The sequence below is a fragment of the Telmatherina bonti genome, assembly GCF_933228915.1.
Source record: "Telmatherina bonti genome assembly, chromosome: 18".
Taxonomy (NCBI): domain Eukaryota; kingdom Metazoa; phylum Chordata; class Actinopteri; order Atheriniformes; family Telmatherinidae; genus Telmatherina; species Telmatherina bonti.
Genome location: NC_136616.1, coordinates 22,593,815 through 22,613,777, shown reverse-complemented (window position 1 = coordinate 22,613,777; position 19,963 = coordinate 22,593,815). Strand labels below are relative to the sequence as shown.

Sequence of the window (19,963 nt, the reverse complement as noted above, 5' to 3'; positions counted from 1 at the left end):
ATTTAGCAGCAAAGTGCCTTTACATTTGTTTTCTTTTTATTTATTTTACTTATTTATTTTTTTATTCACAATTTGTAAGAGGAGCTGCACAGTTAGCACTGTGGCGTCTCAGCAAGAAGGTCGCTGGCTTGATCATTGGCTGGGGTGGGGTTTGGACAGTGGTCTTTCTGTGTGGAGTTTGCATGTTCTCCCCATGTATGTGTGGGTTCTCTCCGGGTACTCTGACTTCCTCCATCCAAAGATGTGCATGTTAGGTGAATTGGTTACTCTAGATTGCCCACAGGAGTAAGCGTGAGTGGTTGTTTGTCTCTGTGTGGCCCTTATCAAGTTACCATCCCACATGGTCACACAAACATCCACTACATTAACATATGAACACACTCAAAGACATGAAAATATATTGTTAAGACAAGTATAAAGTGCCCACATTACATCATAATAGAACACAAGTTTCAGCAAACTTACATAAAATGGCAAGAGCATTCTCGGGGATAGTAATAATAAGCCTGGTCCATTATCAGAGCCGGGCTGCACGGTGGCGCACTGTGGCCTCACAGCAAGAAGGTCACTGGTTCAATCCTTGGCTGGTTCGGTCAGTGGCCTTTCTGTGTGGAGTTTGCATGTTCTCCCCGTGTATGCGTGGGTTCTCTCCGGGTACTCCGGCTTCCTCCCACCATCCAATGCATGATAGGTTAATTGGTCACTCTAAATTGCCCCTAGGAGTGAGTGTGAGCATGAGTGTGGTTGTTCTGTGTGTTCTGAGTGTGGCCCTGCGATGGACTGGCAAGCTGTCCAGGGTGTACCCTGCCTGTCGCCCAAAGCCAGCTGGGATAGGCTCCAGCTTCCCCGTGACCCTGAATTGGAATAAGCGGTTCGGAAAATGAATGAATGAATTATCAGAGCCAGTTTCTTTTTTCCCTTTGATAAGTGTTGATTTATTTGTGCTGGTTCCCACTACAACAAATTAGTTTTAAAATATGCACTTCTTGCTCTCTAATGCAGCCACCTCTTGAGCAATGTCCCTCTCACAGCAGTAATCAAGCCCATCAACTCAGCCCTGAAGGATATTGTGCCACAGATAATAGAGTGAGCATCCATTTGTAAACTGGACCAGCTCCAATGAGTGAGCTGCTGAGCTGTGTATTGGATGTAAAAATTTGATAGAAGATGTCATCATTATTATTATTACAATCTGTATGTTGTACAGTTGTGACGAGCCTATCCCAGCAGCTACCAGGCAAGAGCTAATGTATGAAAAGAAATGAAAGTATCTTTACTGTGTCATCGCTGTTTTTCAAAATTCTCATTTAAGGATAATTCAATAAAACTACTTTTAAATGACTACTTTTAATTACTGACATCTCTTTCAAGTGACAAAGATTAGCCTAAAAATTATATTAAATGACATGCTCAGTTGTGAACGGACAGTTTCTGTCACACATAAACATGTTTTCATATACAAATGGATCCACTGGCCTCAGGTGCAGCTATGACTGGGCTCCAGGCAACCACTTGGAAACTCCACAAGTGTATGTCTTTTTCATGTCCCTTTTAAGGTGTTAATGAACTCAAATGATGTTCTAGCACCTGTCAAACATAGCTGTAATACTGCAGCGAGACTCTAAACCATAAATGAATGTTGGTAATTAGAACACAGAAGTTATTATTAGTACTTTCTACATTCATGACCCAGTACATTTGCATGTCCCCAAAATCATCATCAACACAACCATAATTTTTGTTTCCCATTCTCTCAAACTTCTTGCACACAAAATTCAGATGATCCACAGATTTATTTCACAGCTATTTAATAATGTGTGATGTCTTCGATACATTTAGTCCTTGAATAATACCTTTAGATTGCAGCTGCTTTTTCTAGTCACTATTGGATCTTCATTTATTGAAGTTTATTAAGCAGTAAAACCAAAGAACCGTCATCAGTTTTCACAAGTACTCCAGTCTTGACCAGAAATTTGGGATAAACTAAGCACTGCAGCTGATATATTGGTGGGTTTGCAAATGAAACTTTAAGGCATTGATGTTGCCATACCATTATGAGCAAATACAATGTACATAGTATGTTAAATCAAAGTAAAGATCTCATTATATTACTAAACTCTGGAAATAAGCTGTGCTATTTAAACTAATTAGATATTTTCATGCTCTGCTCTTTGACTGAAGAAAATACTGGTTCAACCACATGAAACAAACTGAATTACATAGCAGATGCCGTTAAACAACTGATGTATCTGAATGTGCCATCACGCAAGGATGAGGGAAAGAATGTACAAAAAAGGGACTTTGGAAAGTTGAGAACTTCCAACAAGCAGGGCATTGAGTGACTCTTTGCAGTTGCTCTTTCTTGCCCTTTCTGGCCCACTTGTAACCACTATACATACCCTTCATACTATATTGTCACATAATGTGCCATTATGGACTGCATGGGTTTGTACAACTTGTGTGTCTTGCTGCGCTTCTTTTCCGTGACAAGGCCATTGAGTGCCATTTAAAAATTGTCTAGGAGTCATGTAAAGGATGATTGTTGAGACAGTCAGACATGAGAACTGTCCTTTATGTAACCTTTTCAGGTCCCTGATGTTCAGGCCTATACCTTATGAGGTCATTATTTCTACCTGGTAACCTACTAGGCCATCAGTGTCTTTCATCAAAACCTCGCTTCTTTCTTCACTTGAAAAAACAGCCAGTGCTCTTTCATTTATGATGCCCCTCTAGCTGAATCTTTCTGTCATAACTTATACATTTCTCCCTTTCTGTTACTTTACTGGACTCCTACTTTATTCCATCAATGTCATAATACAGCATGTAGTAGATAGTTTAGGTGGGTTTTTTGTTTTTTAGCCCCAAAGATAAAATTCTACGAAAGCCAATTCTTAGATTTTGTTATTTGCTTTAATTAGATGTATTTATTGCATCTCATTTGTTTATTTTGGATGCTGTAAAATAATATTGAATGAGCTACCTTCATATTTTAACAGCCTGGAAGATATTGACTTTCCTAAATGATCTCTACAGTCATTATTCTTTCTTTTTTACCAATGATTTTAAAAATGTAACCAATTGTAGGTCATCATATTTTGTAGCCAGGGTCAGTGTTTGTAACCCAGTAAACAGCGATCAAGTCTTGGTGTTCAATTGTTGTTACAACTATCCATTACTGGGGGATTGCTCAATTTAATTTGGTATGTAGTGAATGAGGTTTTTCCTCAATATATATTGTTATTTGGAGGTTTGCCAAGTAGATATCACTATTTTCTGCAGACAGGAAATTGCAGTATGGTGAGTTGTAAGCTTTGTGATGCATATAAGTAAATACATAAAGCATGCATGATGTGTAAGTATGTCTGTTTGCATGGGAATGCATGTATTTTATGTTATCACTGCAACCTGTGCAGGATGGTTCATGGTAGGGGGAACATAAATTAATGCAAGTCCATGACACGGACCACCCATGGAAGTAGAGCACATCATGAGGATGTATTCCTTTTGACCTGAAAGTCTCCTCTACTGAATAAATCATGACAAAGTGTTCTAGCGTCATACAATTTTTCTTTTTTCTTTTTATCTTGCCGATCCTCCGAATATGCCCTTGAGAAACCCCAGAAAATAAGAGAAGGGGTTGGAAAAAGATGGACACAGCACAACAGGAGGTAGTGTGGAATCATTGTTTCCATGGTAATGGCAGGTAATTGTAAGCCTGCCATCAATTCTGAGGTATTGACTCTTGTTCACTGGTGATATTTAACCTTCATAGATGAATAGGCCATCATGCGTGCAGAGGAATTGATAAAGCAGACACATTCACCACATTACGACTGATGTCTTTATCATTTGGAAACTGGCCTAACTACAGCTTGCTTGCAAATTACTCTGCTTGGCCTCATCTATCAAGCTACCGAAGTCGGCCATTAGCTTACCATTTGTGTGCAGATAAAGAGACAGGATTGTGTGGTGAATACTACTACAGTGCCTACATTAACTTGTTGGATTAAATGGCTAAACAAAAGTCTTTCAGCAATAGTGTTTGCCTTCAGGGTTGTAACATTGAAAGAACTGAATTTATATTGCAGTGTGATCCCGATGCTCTCTCAGTGCACCTTTGTGTGCTTTTCAACACGCAGCTGGACTGAAGCACAGTTCTGCTTCTACAGAAGTTTGGAGTGTGGACAGAATAAATAAAAACAGAATGCATTGATTTGCATATCTCAAATCAATATTTTATTCAAAAGTGAAAATACTTCAAAGCTAAAAGATAGATATTTTATTGTTTCACCTAATATACAATTTTGAATTTGATGGCAGCAAAGTAAGAGGTAGGAAAAACTGCTAGAGGAACACAATGTAACTAATTTGGTTATTTAGCAACAGGTCAGTAACATGAGACAAACACAATTCCCAGATGTACAGACTCAAAAAAAAAAAAAAAAAATCTTCAGCAATCTAAGAAAACAATTTCCTAAATGTAGAATTAATAATCTTGACTGTATCATATACAAATGCAGATTAAAGCTCTGGGATGCAAGTGAGAAGACATTCGAAAGAAACTTGATCCATCTTTTTTTAGGCTAAATTTAATAGAACATTAACAGATGCAAATCAGAAAACCTTTGTGGTCAAAAATGTGGAAATGTTGTTGATTTTGAAAAGAAGACAGAGAACCTGCTATCAGCACTCAGTTCAGATTCCTGAGTATTTCACTGATCTATAGCAGGGGTGTCAATCTCCAGTCTTTAATGGCTGCTATCCTGCAGGTTTTTTATGTCAACATTATTCAAAAAAAAAAAAAAAAATCTAACTGCTTCTTGTCAACTTCTTCACAACGACCCATTATTTTCGGTCAGTTGTGTTGGAGCAGGAAAACATTCAAAAATTGCACAAAAGAGAGGACCTGGAGGACCAGATTTTGGCATCTGCAGAGCGTCATCAGTACATGTGGAGCCAGCATCATGAATATTAAAAGTGATATTCAGGTTTTTCAACAAACCTTCATATCCCTATCCAGATGGCATATTTTTCAGAAGAGGTTGTGCATTTTTCAGCAACACAATACTAAACACTTACAGCATCTGTCACAGCAGTGTGGCTTTGCAGTATTAGAGACACTTAGCCAATTGAACACATTTGGCACATCATGAAACCTAAAACTTACCTAAGTAGCCGCGGGACAGGTGAGTCACTAGAACCCTACATAAGAAAAAAAAAACAGAACTTTTTTCTCCCAGGAATCCACAGCTGGTTTCAGTTTCCAGATGTTTACAGGCTTAAAAGAAGAGGTGGATGCATACACCTAGTTATGACCATGTTCTAACTTAGAGAAATATTGCTATCAAATTCAAATTAGCTAAAAGAAAAAAAACATTCAGGAAATTATTACAAAATCGTTTTACTTGTATTCTATTGTCACCTGATTGTAACATGTTGGTTGATGAAATTTCCAAATCCTTGCATGCTGCTTGGGCTGCGCGGTGGCATAGTGGTTAGCACTGTCGCCTCACAGCAAGATGGTTGCTGGTTTGATCCTTGGCTAGGGGAAGGTTTGGACAGTGGCCTTTGGTTTTGGACAGTTTGCACGTTCTCCTTGTGTATGCGTGTGTTCTCTCCGGGTACTATGGCTTCCTTTCACCGTCCAAAGACATGCATGTTCGGCTAATTGGTTTATCTAAATTGCCCATAGGAGTGAGTGTGGGTTTGTTTGTCTCTGTGTGGCCCTGCAATGGACTAGCGAGCTGTCCAGGGTATACCCTGCCTTGCATCCATAGACTGCTGGGATAGGCTCCAGCTTCCCCATGACCCTTCATTGGATTAAGCGGTTAGGAAAATGTTTAGATGCATGCTGCTTTTACTTACATTTTTCAGTTTACTCCAACTCCTTTGGAATTTGGGTTGTATCATTCATAAGAAGTGTAATCCCTTTGTCATCTTGTTCAGAGGATGATAATAAATCTTTAAACCTTAGCTGTACAATGGAGGGTTTGAAATATTAGGATAGCAGCATAAATAGCCGTTGTTCTTTTGTGCATGAAAGAATCCACGCGGCATCACACTAACCTTGATACATGAATACAAAACTGTGTGTTGTGGAAATGAAATCATATTTATCAGAAGGGATGAATAAAGTGAGTCTGGAATTGCCTTTCACTTGTCTTTTGTGTGTTTATCCTGGCAAGCAACATCATAGAAAGAAAATTTCTTATGCCATAAAGGCTTTAACACTGAGTGGTAGACCCAAGAAATGATAAGGACTGACTTATTTACACAGCTTTCACATAGGTGTTACTTCTGATGTGGTTTCCATGGTTTCAGGCGTTGTGCAAAACAAAAGTGGATCAGAGAGGTGGTCAATGAAATTGTTTGGCTCCATGAGACAGCAGATGCACAGATTAACCTTAACATTGTTTTAATAATGTAAACATAACCATGCTAATTTGTTCGAACTCCAACTATGCATGTTTTAACAATGACCTGCTCTTTATGAGATTGAAGAGGGAGGAGGATGAATTAAAAGTGATGGTAAAGTGTAAAAAATGGAAAAACAGTTAAATATTGTCAGATGGGTCGATTGTCCAAGTTTTTATCTAAGAGATGCAGTGGTCTGACTCCATCCTGTGATGCTTTTCTGTCTAATAGGCAATCAAATAACTATTCAACTGGGTCCCAGTGCTCACCAGAAGCCTGTGAGAATAGTCTCTTTTATTATTTTTCTGGAAGAGTCCTAACTGAGTGAAAAGTAACTGAGCAGTGGCAATCATAAGAGATATTCAGAGATTCTCTTTATTCTAAGTTAAAGAGAGCTTTGGTGCTTCTTTTATTATTTCCTTTAGGATAGGAAGCCCTGGAGAATCCTTTTATTATAGAAAAATGGATCATTTCCATTCTACATTTCCTCACAGTTCTAGCTTTCAAAACTATGCTCCTTTATGTTTGTCCAGTTTCACTCACTGATTAATGTTGGTAAAAATCGGGGGTGAATTTCATTGTTTTTTTCTTTAATTAAAAACTTTAATATTTGCCATTTAATATGGCAATTCATGTTGTATATCTTAAAGTAACACTGTATAACATTCTTACTGTAAAAGCATGTGTTGCTGATTCATTTGTGCAGTGACTGTTACGCACATTCTTGGAGCCACATTTGCCCCAGCTGTGGCTGCATTACTTAACAGCTTTTTTCCACTTTGCACACAACATAACAAGCTAGATAATGATATCCACAGACTTTGAAGGAAAAGTTAAAGGGACGGAGAAAGCGATAAAACAAGAGTCTGTATCAGACTGACTTTTACTTATTGGAGAGAGCTAAGAGTACAGGTAGGATGCAAAATGGATCCCATCTGGGGAACACCTCAATGACAAAAATCATCCAAAGTTCACTCGGGCTTCTTGAACATGTTCTTATGACATAGCCGAGAGCCTCTGTGAGTCTACACAAGTATTGTACTTTTGTAGAATATTTGATGAACTTCTGCTATATTAGAGGTGGAGACCTAAATCACAGCTTGAGGTTGTCTTTTCCTAATCTTTTCCATAATCTTCCCACCACCTTTCCTTAGCTCCATGACATGTTAAAAAAAAACTTAAGGGAGAGTTTAGGAAAAGATGTGATGTTTTTTTTTTTTCAACATTTAAAATTGAAGTAGGCATTTGTCTTTTCTTATGTGTGTTTTGTGTATAGTTGTTTGGAAACAGTGTACCGTACATCTGAGGGCAGATTTTTGTCTCAGACTACAGCTGTTAAAAGAACAAATCCAGCTAAGTGCTGATCAGCGCCGCATACCCGCTCAGACTGAACCTGGCAAGCGCTCTGGGGCTGGCACATCTTTTCTCTGCTGGGCTCAGTAGATTTGTCACCTTGACTCCCCAAACGTGCAGATCCATTTTGGGTTAAATCAACCTGTCCCAATCCACCGTCTCCACTGAAAACACGGGATGCTGGAGAACAAAAGCAGAAAAGTCATTGACTTGCGAGGCGAGGCGAATGGAAGGGTGATGTAGAGGTTTGCCTTTGTTGTGGCAAAGCATAACAGAAGGGGCCTGGATGAGAATCTGTCAGCAGGTGTGGAAGTGTGCCACTCAATCTCCTGTGAGGAGCCTATTGTTGTGGGTAGCAACTGTATGTTTGTAACCTACTGTGTGCTCCACACAGTACCCTGGCTATTATTATGTAATAGTACCATTTGGCTCAGTCTGAATTGTTCATGGGGATCTCATCATTTTAGGGCATAATTTTACAACACGGTGCAATGTGCTGAACTCAAGTTATCTCCTGAAATACAGACATTGACTCTTAGACATACAATTACACACAATAGGCCACCTGCCACTTTATCTACCAACACGTCCTGCTATAATAGAGTCAAGGATTATAAAATCACTTGAGAGTCAGTATAATTATCCTGTTCATCAGTCGCAAAACAGGTGACTATACAATGTTTCTTGAATTCTGCCTTAAAGGTACAACCCAAAATAACCAGAGCCAAGATTAATACGAGCCCTGTGCAGTCACTTATCTCTGCAGTGCTGGAGTATGCCAGCTCATTCAACAGATTTGATTACTTCTTAGTTTACATTTCCCTCACCCCTGCTTGCTTCCCCAGCTATCAAGCTGGAAAACTGATGTCTTGTACAGAATGCCAAGCACGTCAATGCTGTTTCCAGGTAATGAACAAGAGATGCAGGCCCAGGTATTACACAGCCACATAATGTTCCCATTTCAGTCTTTTTGATGGGGGATATGGACCCAGGCCAAAATAATTAGACCCACACTGACTGTGGGCCTGGATATAAAGTCATTGTACACTTTGTGGAGTGTAAAGACTCCTATTTTTTTTCTTTTTTTTTTCTTTGGTTGGTTTTGTTTGTGTCTCAGTTCCTGTGGATTTTTAGAAAGAGAAGCATGTTTGTTCAGAGATAAGCCAAGGTTGCTGTGCCATTCCTCCTCCTTATCTATGATTTCCAAGCCAGATGGGCCCCTCTTCCTCTTCTGTTTTCTCCCCTTGTTTCTTCTTTTGCTTTCTGATTTCAGTTCTCGTTTTCTTCCCCAAATTAAAGCTGATGTTTTTACCTTTCAAAGAAGTCACTCTTTCCATTTTAGTTGCACAAGTCACTTTTAATTTCCTCCAAGTTTTGCCGCAGCCTTCTCATCATTTTACTAATGCAGTACTTCTACACTCACGGTCCTCTATCACAATAACAAGCATCATTTTTTAAACTTTAAACAGCCTCATTATTTCATGTTGAAACCCAACTTTTCCAATATTTTTGACACGCAAGAAAGATTGGATATATGTAGAGGGCTTATTGACATGTGGGTAACTGATTAAATAACATTCAGTGTGTATCCACTACTTACTAATCAAGCCCTTTGTAACTGGGGGGGTATGTTGGTAAATTGCGTTCTAGTCGGAGGTCTAAATTGCACTTTATAAAGGATAACTCTGCTTAGTAATTAGTGTTTCATCTCTAAATAAGCAAGGCAAAAGCAGCTTGGGGTTGTGATGTGTGTGCTGAGTATCACTCCACACGAGGTGGGGCGTATTCATAGCAGTGTGTCGCACCCTCTCTTAATTGGATGTTTGAATGTGCCTATTCATCCGCAGAGGGGCATCTAATTAGGGTCCTTTGACATTAGACACAGCTCTGCGAGTTTTGGCAGGGGTCTAGATTTCAGCAAGGCTTCCCATAGTCAAGCTTAATTGACTATTATGATAAGGGGTGAGAGAATATGTTTCACAGTGGCGTGAACAGATACCACCTGCAAAATATTCTTGCTCTTAAGTATTGTTGATTTTGTGTCAGGTCAGTGGGTTTTTATGGGTGGGTAAGTGTCTGTTCCTTCTGGAGTTTGCCTTTGATCAGCCTTTCTTTTCAGGGTGCCGGAATATAAGTCCCAGCAAAGCAAGGCTCGAAGTGAAAATGCTTCATATGTTACATATCATATGTTACATATAAAATCAAAGACACTGCAGCATTTTAGCATTAGTTCATGTAGTTCTATGTTTTAAAAAAAAAACATATTTTAAGGTTACTTTTGGATTCCTGAAAACATAAAAATTCCTGCTCTCAAGTGTTATTAAAGCAACACATAATCCTCCTTTTAACGGACTTTGATGCAAAAGATGCCAGTAAGAGAACCATAAGATATCACCAGCAACCCCAGCTCAGCATTAGTAAATCTCTTTTTTCCCCAGCAGGAAGCGTGCTGCTGTCAGAAGAAGATGAAGGAAAAAGAGATTTCAGCTTGAGATTACTGAAATGAAAATTCCAGATGTCATTAACCAGTGCAAATGAGAAGATCTCAACCTGATGAGTCATTTCTCTGTTTAACAGAGGATCCAGAACACGACGGACACGCTGCTGAATTTAACAGGACGCAACGTGACGGACTTCTTGGTCAAGACCTTTGAGCGTTTGGGTAAAACAAGGTAAAAGGAGTTTTAAAAAAAATGTGTTAATCCTTTTTAATCAGAATTTTGTAGTTTACTCAGGTATGTGGGAGCAGATGAGGCTTGCTCAGGGTCTTTAGGTCAGTTGTCTTAATGTGTTTTTATTTATTTGTTTTTTTTATACACAGTGAGCTAAATTATTTCCCCAAGGTGCTGCTGGGATGTTTCCATTTTTAGAGGATCACCTGAGAATAGCATGATTGAAGGGACAATGTCCTGCATGTTGTGCTGTCATTTCCATCTCTACACATTATGCAGTTGTCATGTTTTGACAAACCCTGCTGGGCCACTCTTTGATATGCTTCGCTAACCTGTCATTTCACTGAATGAAAACATTTTGAGCCAACTGTCAGTGAGGAATTAATAATTAAAAGAATCACTTTGAAGACGGTTCAGTTTTGATTCTGAAGTAAACTGAAGTAATTGTTCCCGTTTTCATTTTCACTCTTTCAGCTTGTGCTTGTGTTTGTGTGGTGGTGATGGTTATTATAAATTCATGTTTTTAATTATCTCACAACTGTACATTTACCCTTTGGAAACAAAGTAGTATCACTGCAGTACTTTTAGAAATGGGGTCTTTTTCCTGTTTATTTGGTTACATCTTGGGGTTAAGTTAAAGGTTTTGGGGTTGGTCAGGTGGTGTGTGTGTTAGGCAGCGCTTAAAAGAAAGAAAAAAAAAAGTATTTATTTTTTATTTCGATATGTATCCAAAAACAAAATATACAACGGAAGTATTATATTTAAACACAGAAATATCTGAAAATAAATTCAGTCAGTATTAAATCAATTTAAGTACTGTTTTATAAATTTTTTGCTTTTGGTCTGTTTATTTACTGCACTGTTTGGGTGAAAAGAGGCAGATAATAAAAGACTTTACTTCTGCAGCTCCTTATGTCATTCAACTTTAAACTTGAAAATATGTTCAGATTTTAAAATATGTTTTGATCTATTGAATGAAATGAATGAATAAAAAAAAAAAAAAAGTATGAGTCTAATATTCAAGACTGGTATTAAAGACCTGGTATGATACAATCAGAACCAATCCTGATGTTGACCCAACTGATACGCATGTCATTTGAAAATGGTGTGGCTATTGCCTCTGCAGTTTTCAGTTCTCTTGTCATTTCTGTTCCTGTTCCCAGCTGACCAAACATAATGATCCAAACTAATCTCTGTCTGAATGTCCACACCATCACCTTATTTACTACATAGGGCTACACTGTAAGGAACTATATGGTGGAGTCGTTCTGTTGGCGATTCAGACACAATGCTGGCTATTTTGTCTTCATCACAGAAGACATGACTACCAACAATCACCACGGCAACCATGAGAAGCGTGAAGATGTAATATGAAGTCCATCCATCCATCTCCATCTCCATCTTCTGCCGCTTATCCGGGGTCGGGTCGCGGGGGCAGCAGCCTAAGCAGGGAAGCCCAGACTTCCCTCTCCCCAGCCACATTTGCCAACTCTGCGGGGGGGGATCCCGAGGCGTTCCCAGGCCAGCCGAGAGATATAATCCCTCCAGCGTGTCCTGGGTCTTCCCCGGGGTCTCCTCCCAGAGGGACGTGCCTGGAACACCTCACCAGGGAGGCGTCCAGGAGGCATCCTGACCAGATGCCCGAGCCACCTCAACTGGTTCCTCTCGATGCGAAGGAGCAGCGGCTCTACTCTGAGCCCCTCCCGGATGACCGAGCTCCTCACCCTATCTCTAAGGGAGAGCCCGGCCACCCTGCGGAGGAAACTCATTTCAGCCGCCTGTATACGAGATCTCGTTCTTTCGGTCACGACCCACAGCTCATGACCATAGGTGAGGGTAGGAACGTAGATCGACTGGCAAATCGAGAGCTTCGCCTTCTGGCTCAGCTCCTTCTTCACCACGACAGACCGGCGCAGAGTCCGCATTACTGCAGACGCCGCACCGATCCGTCTGTCGATCTCGCGGTCCATCCTTCCCTCACTCGTGAACAAGACCCCGAGATATTTAAACTCCTCCACTTGAGGCAGGACCTGACCCCCGACCCGGAGAGGGCAATCCACCCTATTCCGGCTGAGGACCATGGTCTCAGATTTTGAGGTGCTGATTCTCATCCCAGCCGCTTCACACTCGGCCGCGAATCGCTCAAGCGAGAGCTGGAGATCACGACCAGATGAAGCCAACAGGACCACGTCATCCGCAAAAAGCAGGGACCCAATCCTGAGGCCACCAAGTCGGATCCCCTCAACACCTCGGCTGCGCCTAGAAATTCTGTCCATATAAGTTATGAACTGAATCGGTGATAAAGGGCAGCCTTGGTGGAGTCCAACCCTCACCGGAAACGGATCCGACTTACTACCGGCAATGCGGACCAAGCTCTGACACCTGTCGTACAGGGACCGGACAGCTCGTACAAGGTGGTCCGGTACCCCATACTCCCGGAGTACCCCCCACAGGAGCCCCCGGGGGACACGGTCGAATGCCTTCTCCAGGTCCACAAAGCACATGTAGACTGGTTGGGCAAACTCCCATGCCCCCTCCAGGACCCCAGAGAGGGTATAGAGCTGGTCCACTGTTCCGCGACCAGGACGAAAACCACACTGCTCCTCCTCAATCCGGGATTCGACTATCCGGCGGACCCTCCTCTCCAGGACCCCTGAATAGACCTTACCAGGGAGGCTGAGGAGTGTGATTCCCCTGTAATTGGAACACACCCTCCGGTCCCCCTTTTTAAGAAGGGGGACCACCCCAGTCTGCCAATCCAGCGGTACTGCCCCCGATGTCCACGCAATGCTGCAGAGGTGTGTCAGCCAGGACAGCCCCACAGCATCCAGAGCCTTAAGGAACTCCGGGCGGATCTCATCCACCCCCGGGGCCTTGCCGCCAAGGAGCTTTTTGACCACCTCAGCGACTTCAGCCCCAGAGATAGGAGAGTCCACCCCTGAGTCCACCAGCTCTGCTCCCTCATGGGAAGACGTGTTGGTAGGATTGAGGAGGTCTTTGAAGTATTCCCTCCACTGACCCACAACGTCCCGAGTTGAGGTCAGCAGCTCCCCACCTCCACTGTACACAGTATTGATGGAGCACTGTTTCCCCCTCCTGAGCCGCCGGATGGTGGACCAGAATCTCCTCGAAGCCGTCCGGAAGTCTATCTCCATGGCCTCGCCGAACTCCTCCCATGCCCGAATTTTTGCCTCGGCAACAGCCGAAGCCGCATGCCGCTTAGCCCGCCGGTACCCATCAGCTGCCTCCAGAGTCCCACAGGCCAAGAAGGCTCGATAGGACTCCTTCTTCAGCTTGACGGCATCCCTCACTGCTGGTGTCCACCAACGAGTCCTGGGATTACCGCCACGACAGGCACCAACTACCTTACAGCCACAGCTCCGGCTGGCCGCCTCAGCAATAGAGGCACGGAACACAGCCCATTCGGACTCAATGTCCCCCGCCTCACTCGGGACATGTTCGAAGCTCTGCTGAAGGTGGGAGTTGAAGCTCGCTCTGACAGGGGACTCAGCCAGACGTTCCCAGCAGACCCTCACAACACGTTTGGGCCTGCCAGCTCTGACCGGCTTCCTCCCCCACCATCTGAGCCAACTCACCACCAGGTGGTGATCAGTTGACAGCTCCGCCCCCCTCTTCACCCGAGTGTCCAAGGCATGTGGCCGCAGGTCCGACGATACGACTACAAAGTCGATCATTGAACTGCGGCCCAGGGAATCCTGATGCCAGGTGTACATATGGACACTCTTATGCTGGAACATGGTGTTCGTTATAGACAATCCATGACGAGCACAGAAGTCCAATAACAAAACACCATTTGGGTTCAGAGGGGGGGGACCATGCCTCCCAATCACTCCCCTCCAGGTCTCACTGTCATTGCCCACGTGAGCATTGAAGTCCCCCAGCAGAACAATGGAGTCCCCAGAAGGAGCACCCTCCAGCACTCCCTCCAAGGACTCCAGAAAGGGTGGGTACTCTGAACTGCTGTTCGGTGCATAAGCACAGACAACAGTCAGGACCCGTCCCCCCACCCGGAGGCGGAGGGAAACTACCCTTTCATCCACCGGGGTAAACCCCAACGTGCAGGCACCAAGCTGGGGGCTGATGAGAATGCCCACACCTGCTCGGCGCCTCTCACCATGAGCAACTCCAGAGTGGAAGAAGGTCCAGCCCCTCTCGAGAGTACTGGTTCCAGAGCCCAAGCCATGCATCGAGGTGAGTCCAACTATATCTAGTCGGAACCGCTCAACCTCGCGCACAAGCTCAGGCTCCTTCCCCACCAGAGAGGTGACGTTCCACGTCCCTAGAGCCAGCTTCTGCAGCCGGGGATCGGACCGCCCTTGCTGCCGCCCAGCTCACATTGCACCCGACCCCTACGGCTCCTCCCGCAGATGGTGAGCCCACGGGAGGTGGGGCCCATGTAACCCTTTCGGGCTGAGCCCGACCGGGCCCCATGGGCGAAGGCCCGGCCACCAGACGCTCGCTCTTGTACCCCGCCTCCAGGCCTGGCTCCAGAGGGGGGTCCCGGTAACCCGTGTCCGGGCAAGGGAACATTCATGCCCAGGTTAGTCGTCATCATAGGGGTCTATGAGCCGTGCTTGGTCTGGTCCCTCCCCTAGACACCTGTTTGCCATGGGTGACCCTACCAGGGGCATAAAGCCCCCGACAACATAGCTGCTAGGATCTTCGGGACGCACAAACCCCTCCACCACGATAAGGTGACGGCTCAGGGAGAAGTCCAGTCAAAAATATCCAAATACAAATAATTTATTTTCTTTTTTTTTTTTTTTTTTTTTCTTTTTATTGCATTTAAAAAGAAATAAAAAATATTATAATATATAAAAAAAAATATAATAATAAAAAATATTGGTTTATAATTTTCTCTACTTTTTAAGATGCATTGTGGGTAATATTGAGCGCACTACTTTTTACTCCCTTGATTATTCAGTCACACCTAAAAAATAGCATGACCACTGAATGGGGCATTGTATAGGGAATAGTGAAGACACACAGACACAGCAACAGATAAGTCCTGGGTTGAAGCTGCTCTTTTAGTTGACGTAAACCTGTAAAAACCCCTGTCACTGTCATTTAAAGAACACAAATTGTTTTTGTTTCACTTTACACTTGTTTTTATGCTGAAATGGATACATGACCTCTTGAATTTGTCAGACAGTCTAACCTAAAAAAAAATGCTCAAAATTTATTTCACGTTTTTTCCGGGTTGCCTGACTGTAACCTGACAGTTACAGCTGAACCCATTTCAGTCATAATCTCAATCTCCCTTCATTTTGTGTTCTATTTTCTGAAGCTGCTATCAAATGAAGGCGTCAGCGCCGAACAATATTAGAAACTGACTCATTTTCAATCATTATGCAACAATGAGATTTGTAGCAATTGCACCAGTTGTCTGTTTCATTGTACTGCATTCGGCTATTATGTGATATTATGCGATAATAAACCTAGAAAGACACTGCCACATCTATCTTAGTAATGGTATAGTATCTCACAGAAACAAAATCCTAGAATTTATAGCTTTAATTTTTTTCATATGACAGAAATGCAGTATGATTATGGGCTGAAAAAAACCTAATATGGAAATTATATTATATATATATACTTTTATTTTTAGTTGTTTACAGAGAGCTGATGGTTTTATTTCAAAGGGTAAAGGTTAGACAGGAGTCTATTTTTTTTTCCCATCAGTTTGTTTTTTGCATAGTGAGTCTTTGGCGTAATTTGGACTCTGACTTTAATCTTCTCTTTTCTGCTGCTGTCGCAGGTACGGAGGGATCTCTGTTGGTGCAATGAACTCACAAGTCCGTATGACGGAGGCAACGATCGAAGCTACATTCAAGGATCTAAAAGATCTGCTCACTTCCTCTCAGGTTTGTTACAGTACTGGCACTGACATAATCAAACATGGTAATACCACAGGGTCATGTGTCGATAGGATTTAGGTTGAAGTACAGGATTGCCATAAAACTCCATAATGGATTCACAAAAGTTGCCTTTTTATGTAGTACCAATAAACACTAGTACCACTATTAGTACTGAGTTGAGCATACCATCATCCAATCCTCACCAACATGATATTCATAGAACAGCTTGCATTCATTTTTTTTTTTTTTTTTTTACAAATTTGCTGTAAACATTTGCAGTAATAAATGTTTACAGCATTCAAGTATAAACAAGTATACACTGGCTCTCTGTAACCACACACAACAAGTTCTTAAGCATAACTTCAATCCACAATCAAGATTTTTGATCTGCAAAAATGGCTTTCTTACCATACTTCAACATCGGGCTGGAAAAAAAAAGCCTTAATTTTCCTGTGATTAACTGCATTAACTGTAAGGTCTTTGTCGGTGGTGGCGCTGTCATTTTTCACTGAAAGCACTGCGATCCATCATGCAGGTTGCTTATAACTACATCTGTAGAGCCTCTATGACAATGTGTCCCTCTATGTGAAAGGTATCCAACTCGGTCCTACGAGGTCCAGCAGGTTTTCCATGTATCCTTTTTTCCAACAGAGCTGATCCAAATGTATTAGTCTTTGTGCCGAACTTCATAGGCTGTTAGACCCATTTAATTTGATTCAGGTGTGTTGAAACAGGAATACATGGGAAACCTGCTGGATTGCAGAACTTGTAGGATTGAGTTGAATACACCGGATATCTGTGCTTGAAGCAGATAGAAACCAGGCTACACTGAAGGAGTAGGATTTGTTCAAAATATTGCCTACGTTCTTTCCAGTAAATAGTCTTTTTTTTTTTTGAAGGGGGGGCAGTACCGTAACATGAGTCTGCAGTATAATTGTGTATTGATCCATTGCGTGTGCATTAAGAAAGGAAGGGTCTCTGCTGAACGGAAGCTAGGCGGTGTGGATTACCCCAAATGAATTTATTATATAAAATATATATACAAAAATAGTGATGTTCCTTGGAGAAAACAAAGGATGAAGCGAAACATCCTGGTAATCTCAACCCTGCAAATTTGAACGACTCACTAAATTCAGATTTTAGATGAAGTGGCTGATTGTTCTTTTTTATATTTCTGTTGACATTGAAATGTTTTACAATGCGGTCCCTTTGATAGCCCTCTAAATTTCCCTTTTTCAATTAGTGCCATCATTTCTGCAAGGTAACTTATTAAAAAAACTAAATTTTTTTACATTAGGAAACCCAAAATTCTGCATAAGATGCAAAGAAACTGACAACAGAATACAGCGTGTTACGTGTTCTGCGAACAGATGTCTTCGTTCATAAGAAATACCATCCTCCACTCTTCAGGCTGTTGTGTTTCTAGTTAGCAAGTGTTGGTATTCTGTCACATGAGACCAACTTCTTTTAGAATTAGTTGAAAGAATCTGTGTAGACTTTGATATTGTTCCAATTCTCCTTTTGAAGTTTTGAGTGTATTCAACAATTGTTAGCTTGGTAAAAATTTCATTTTAGCAGGTTTTTTTTTTTTTTTATCCTTTTACTGTAAGATTTGTGATCATTGTTAGCATTATGGCTTTTGTGTTGTCACCTTGTATTGCAATAAACATGTACCTGACATTTAGTGGATCCAACACTAGATGCTTAGACCAACTCTGTGAGTAAAGAGATTTTCTGCTCCTCTCCAGTCAAGGCTGCAGCTTCCCAGAAGTAATTTGAGTGTGTCCTTCTTAATTGGAGCATCGCATGCTTTGTTCAGCTAGCTTTATTTCTTAGATACAAGTGCTTGGTTGGACTGTTTGAACCCACTGAATTCAAGAACTCACTAAAAAGAAATAAATTAGTTGAAAGGATGGAGAAAGTTAAGATTCTTTCAATCTGTATTTTGAATATCCATGGCAACAGACCATAGTTGTTTGTGTGCTGCTTTGAATAGATCTTCAGCACACTCTGAATCCAACAAGACTTTCTTTTTCCTCATTTATTTCACTTATTCTCATTTACTTTCTGACAAAAAAATGTTAATATTCCTATGGTTAACTGCTTTAACCGTAAGGTTTCTAAAACTCAATTTCTGCCAACATGTCTCCTTCAGCTCATCGTTTCCTGAACTCCATGTCCTTTTCCTGTATCTTGCGCTATCTGCCGCATGATCTCTTTTTTGCACTCTTACTCATTAACATTTCAATTTTTTTCATGCATATTCAAACCGCTGTGAGATCAGCACAACACTTTGCCCCGAGGCATCTCCAGTCCCATCCCTACTCACGTGCCCCTCCGTGTCTCCTGAATCTCAATGCTAATGTGACTTTAATTTGAGCAGTAGCGATGATGTAACCCTAATGGCCGGGCATTAGCCGTCCCAGCTCTGCCGTCCTTGTTATTGAAGCACCACCCCGTCCTTGGGAAATATTTGGCTCTCTGCTGCAGCTTGGCAGGGACTGGGATATGAGATGGCGACTGGAAAGCAGCATGTCTGTACTCTGAGCCGCTTTGGGAAGCAGGTCTGGAAATTTCCGTTTAATCGCATCTCCTGTTTCTAGCAGAGTAAAAGTTATGTTCAGCAAGACATGATAAGAAAGTTAAAAAAAACAAACAAAAGAACCTAAGTGCGGTGTATGATTAAGCTAAACCAATCTCAAAAGGCAGACACCTGTGGATTATCTCGATGGAAGACTGTTCCTTGAAGTGCTTTTGTAACCCATTCAGATGAGGCTTCACTCTGAAGTTATTCAGAGAAAAAATCCTTCAATTTACCCAACTTTAACTCCATCCTGACAGGTTCTCATACACTCAAACACACACTGACACAAACACACACTGCCACACAGACCATTTGACCACAACTGTTTGGGTCACTGTGGAATACCAGCCCAAAAAAAACAAAAAGTCACCAAAGACTCGAGTGGCTTCATCACCGTGTCATAAGCCGTAGCACTGATGGGGTCTGCGGGCCAAACCAGCCTTGTTATTGTTCTTGAGCAGGAAGGAGTTTGTCAAGGATTAGACTCTTGCAGCTGCTGGCCCACTTCTCATCTTGCTTCAGCCACCACTAATCCTCCGAAAGGCAGCCTGTTGGACTTAGTCTTCCTGGCTTCCCTGGTTAAAATTGTGAGTCCAGTGAAAACACAAAACGCAAGAAAGATTTTTTTTTTTTTTTTTTTTTTTTTTAAATATTTATATACTTTGTCTATAATATATGTATTTTTTTAGTCCTACGATGGACTCGTGACCTGTACACCCTGTTTCTCACCCAATGGTTGATGGGATAGGCTTCAGTTTCCCAGAATTGGACTAACTGGTTAAGAAAATGGATGGTGGATGGGTTTACTTAACCATGGGATGGATCAGGGTCAAGATTAGCAGTTTTCTCTCTTCAGCCCTGAATAGGAAGACTCGTGACATGATATGCAACACTTATGGTGGATTTGGGTGATCTCCTATATCCTCTTGGAACATTTCGATCTGTAAAAATATTCATATCTTGTCATGTGTTATGGAAATAATGTGTAAACATTTGTGTGATGTCATTAGGCCATGGACGTAGACAGATACCGTATGTCTAGTGGAATGAAGCACTGTGGG

General features: G+C 41.9%; 1 protein-coding gene across 1 annotated transcript in view; it reads left to right on the top strand.

Annotated features, from left to right (window-relative positions):
* Positions 1–19,963, top strand: part of LOC306769368 (phospholipid-transporting ATPase ABCA1) — a gene marked incomplete at both ends in the record, with an annotated part of 181,952 nt that overhangs the window by 95,401 nt on the left and 66,588 nt on the right. Inside the window, 2 exons of the mRNA XM_079257951.1 lie at positions 10,345–10,439; positions 16,219–16,324. Of these exons, the coding sequence (XP_079114077.1) occupies positions 10,345–10,439; positions 16,219–16,324 (201 nt within the window). The remainder of the gene's footprint in view (positions 1–10,344; positions 10,440–16,218; positions 16,325–19,963) is intronic.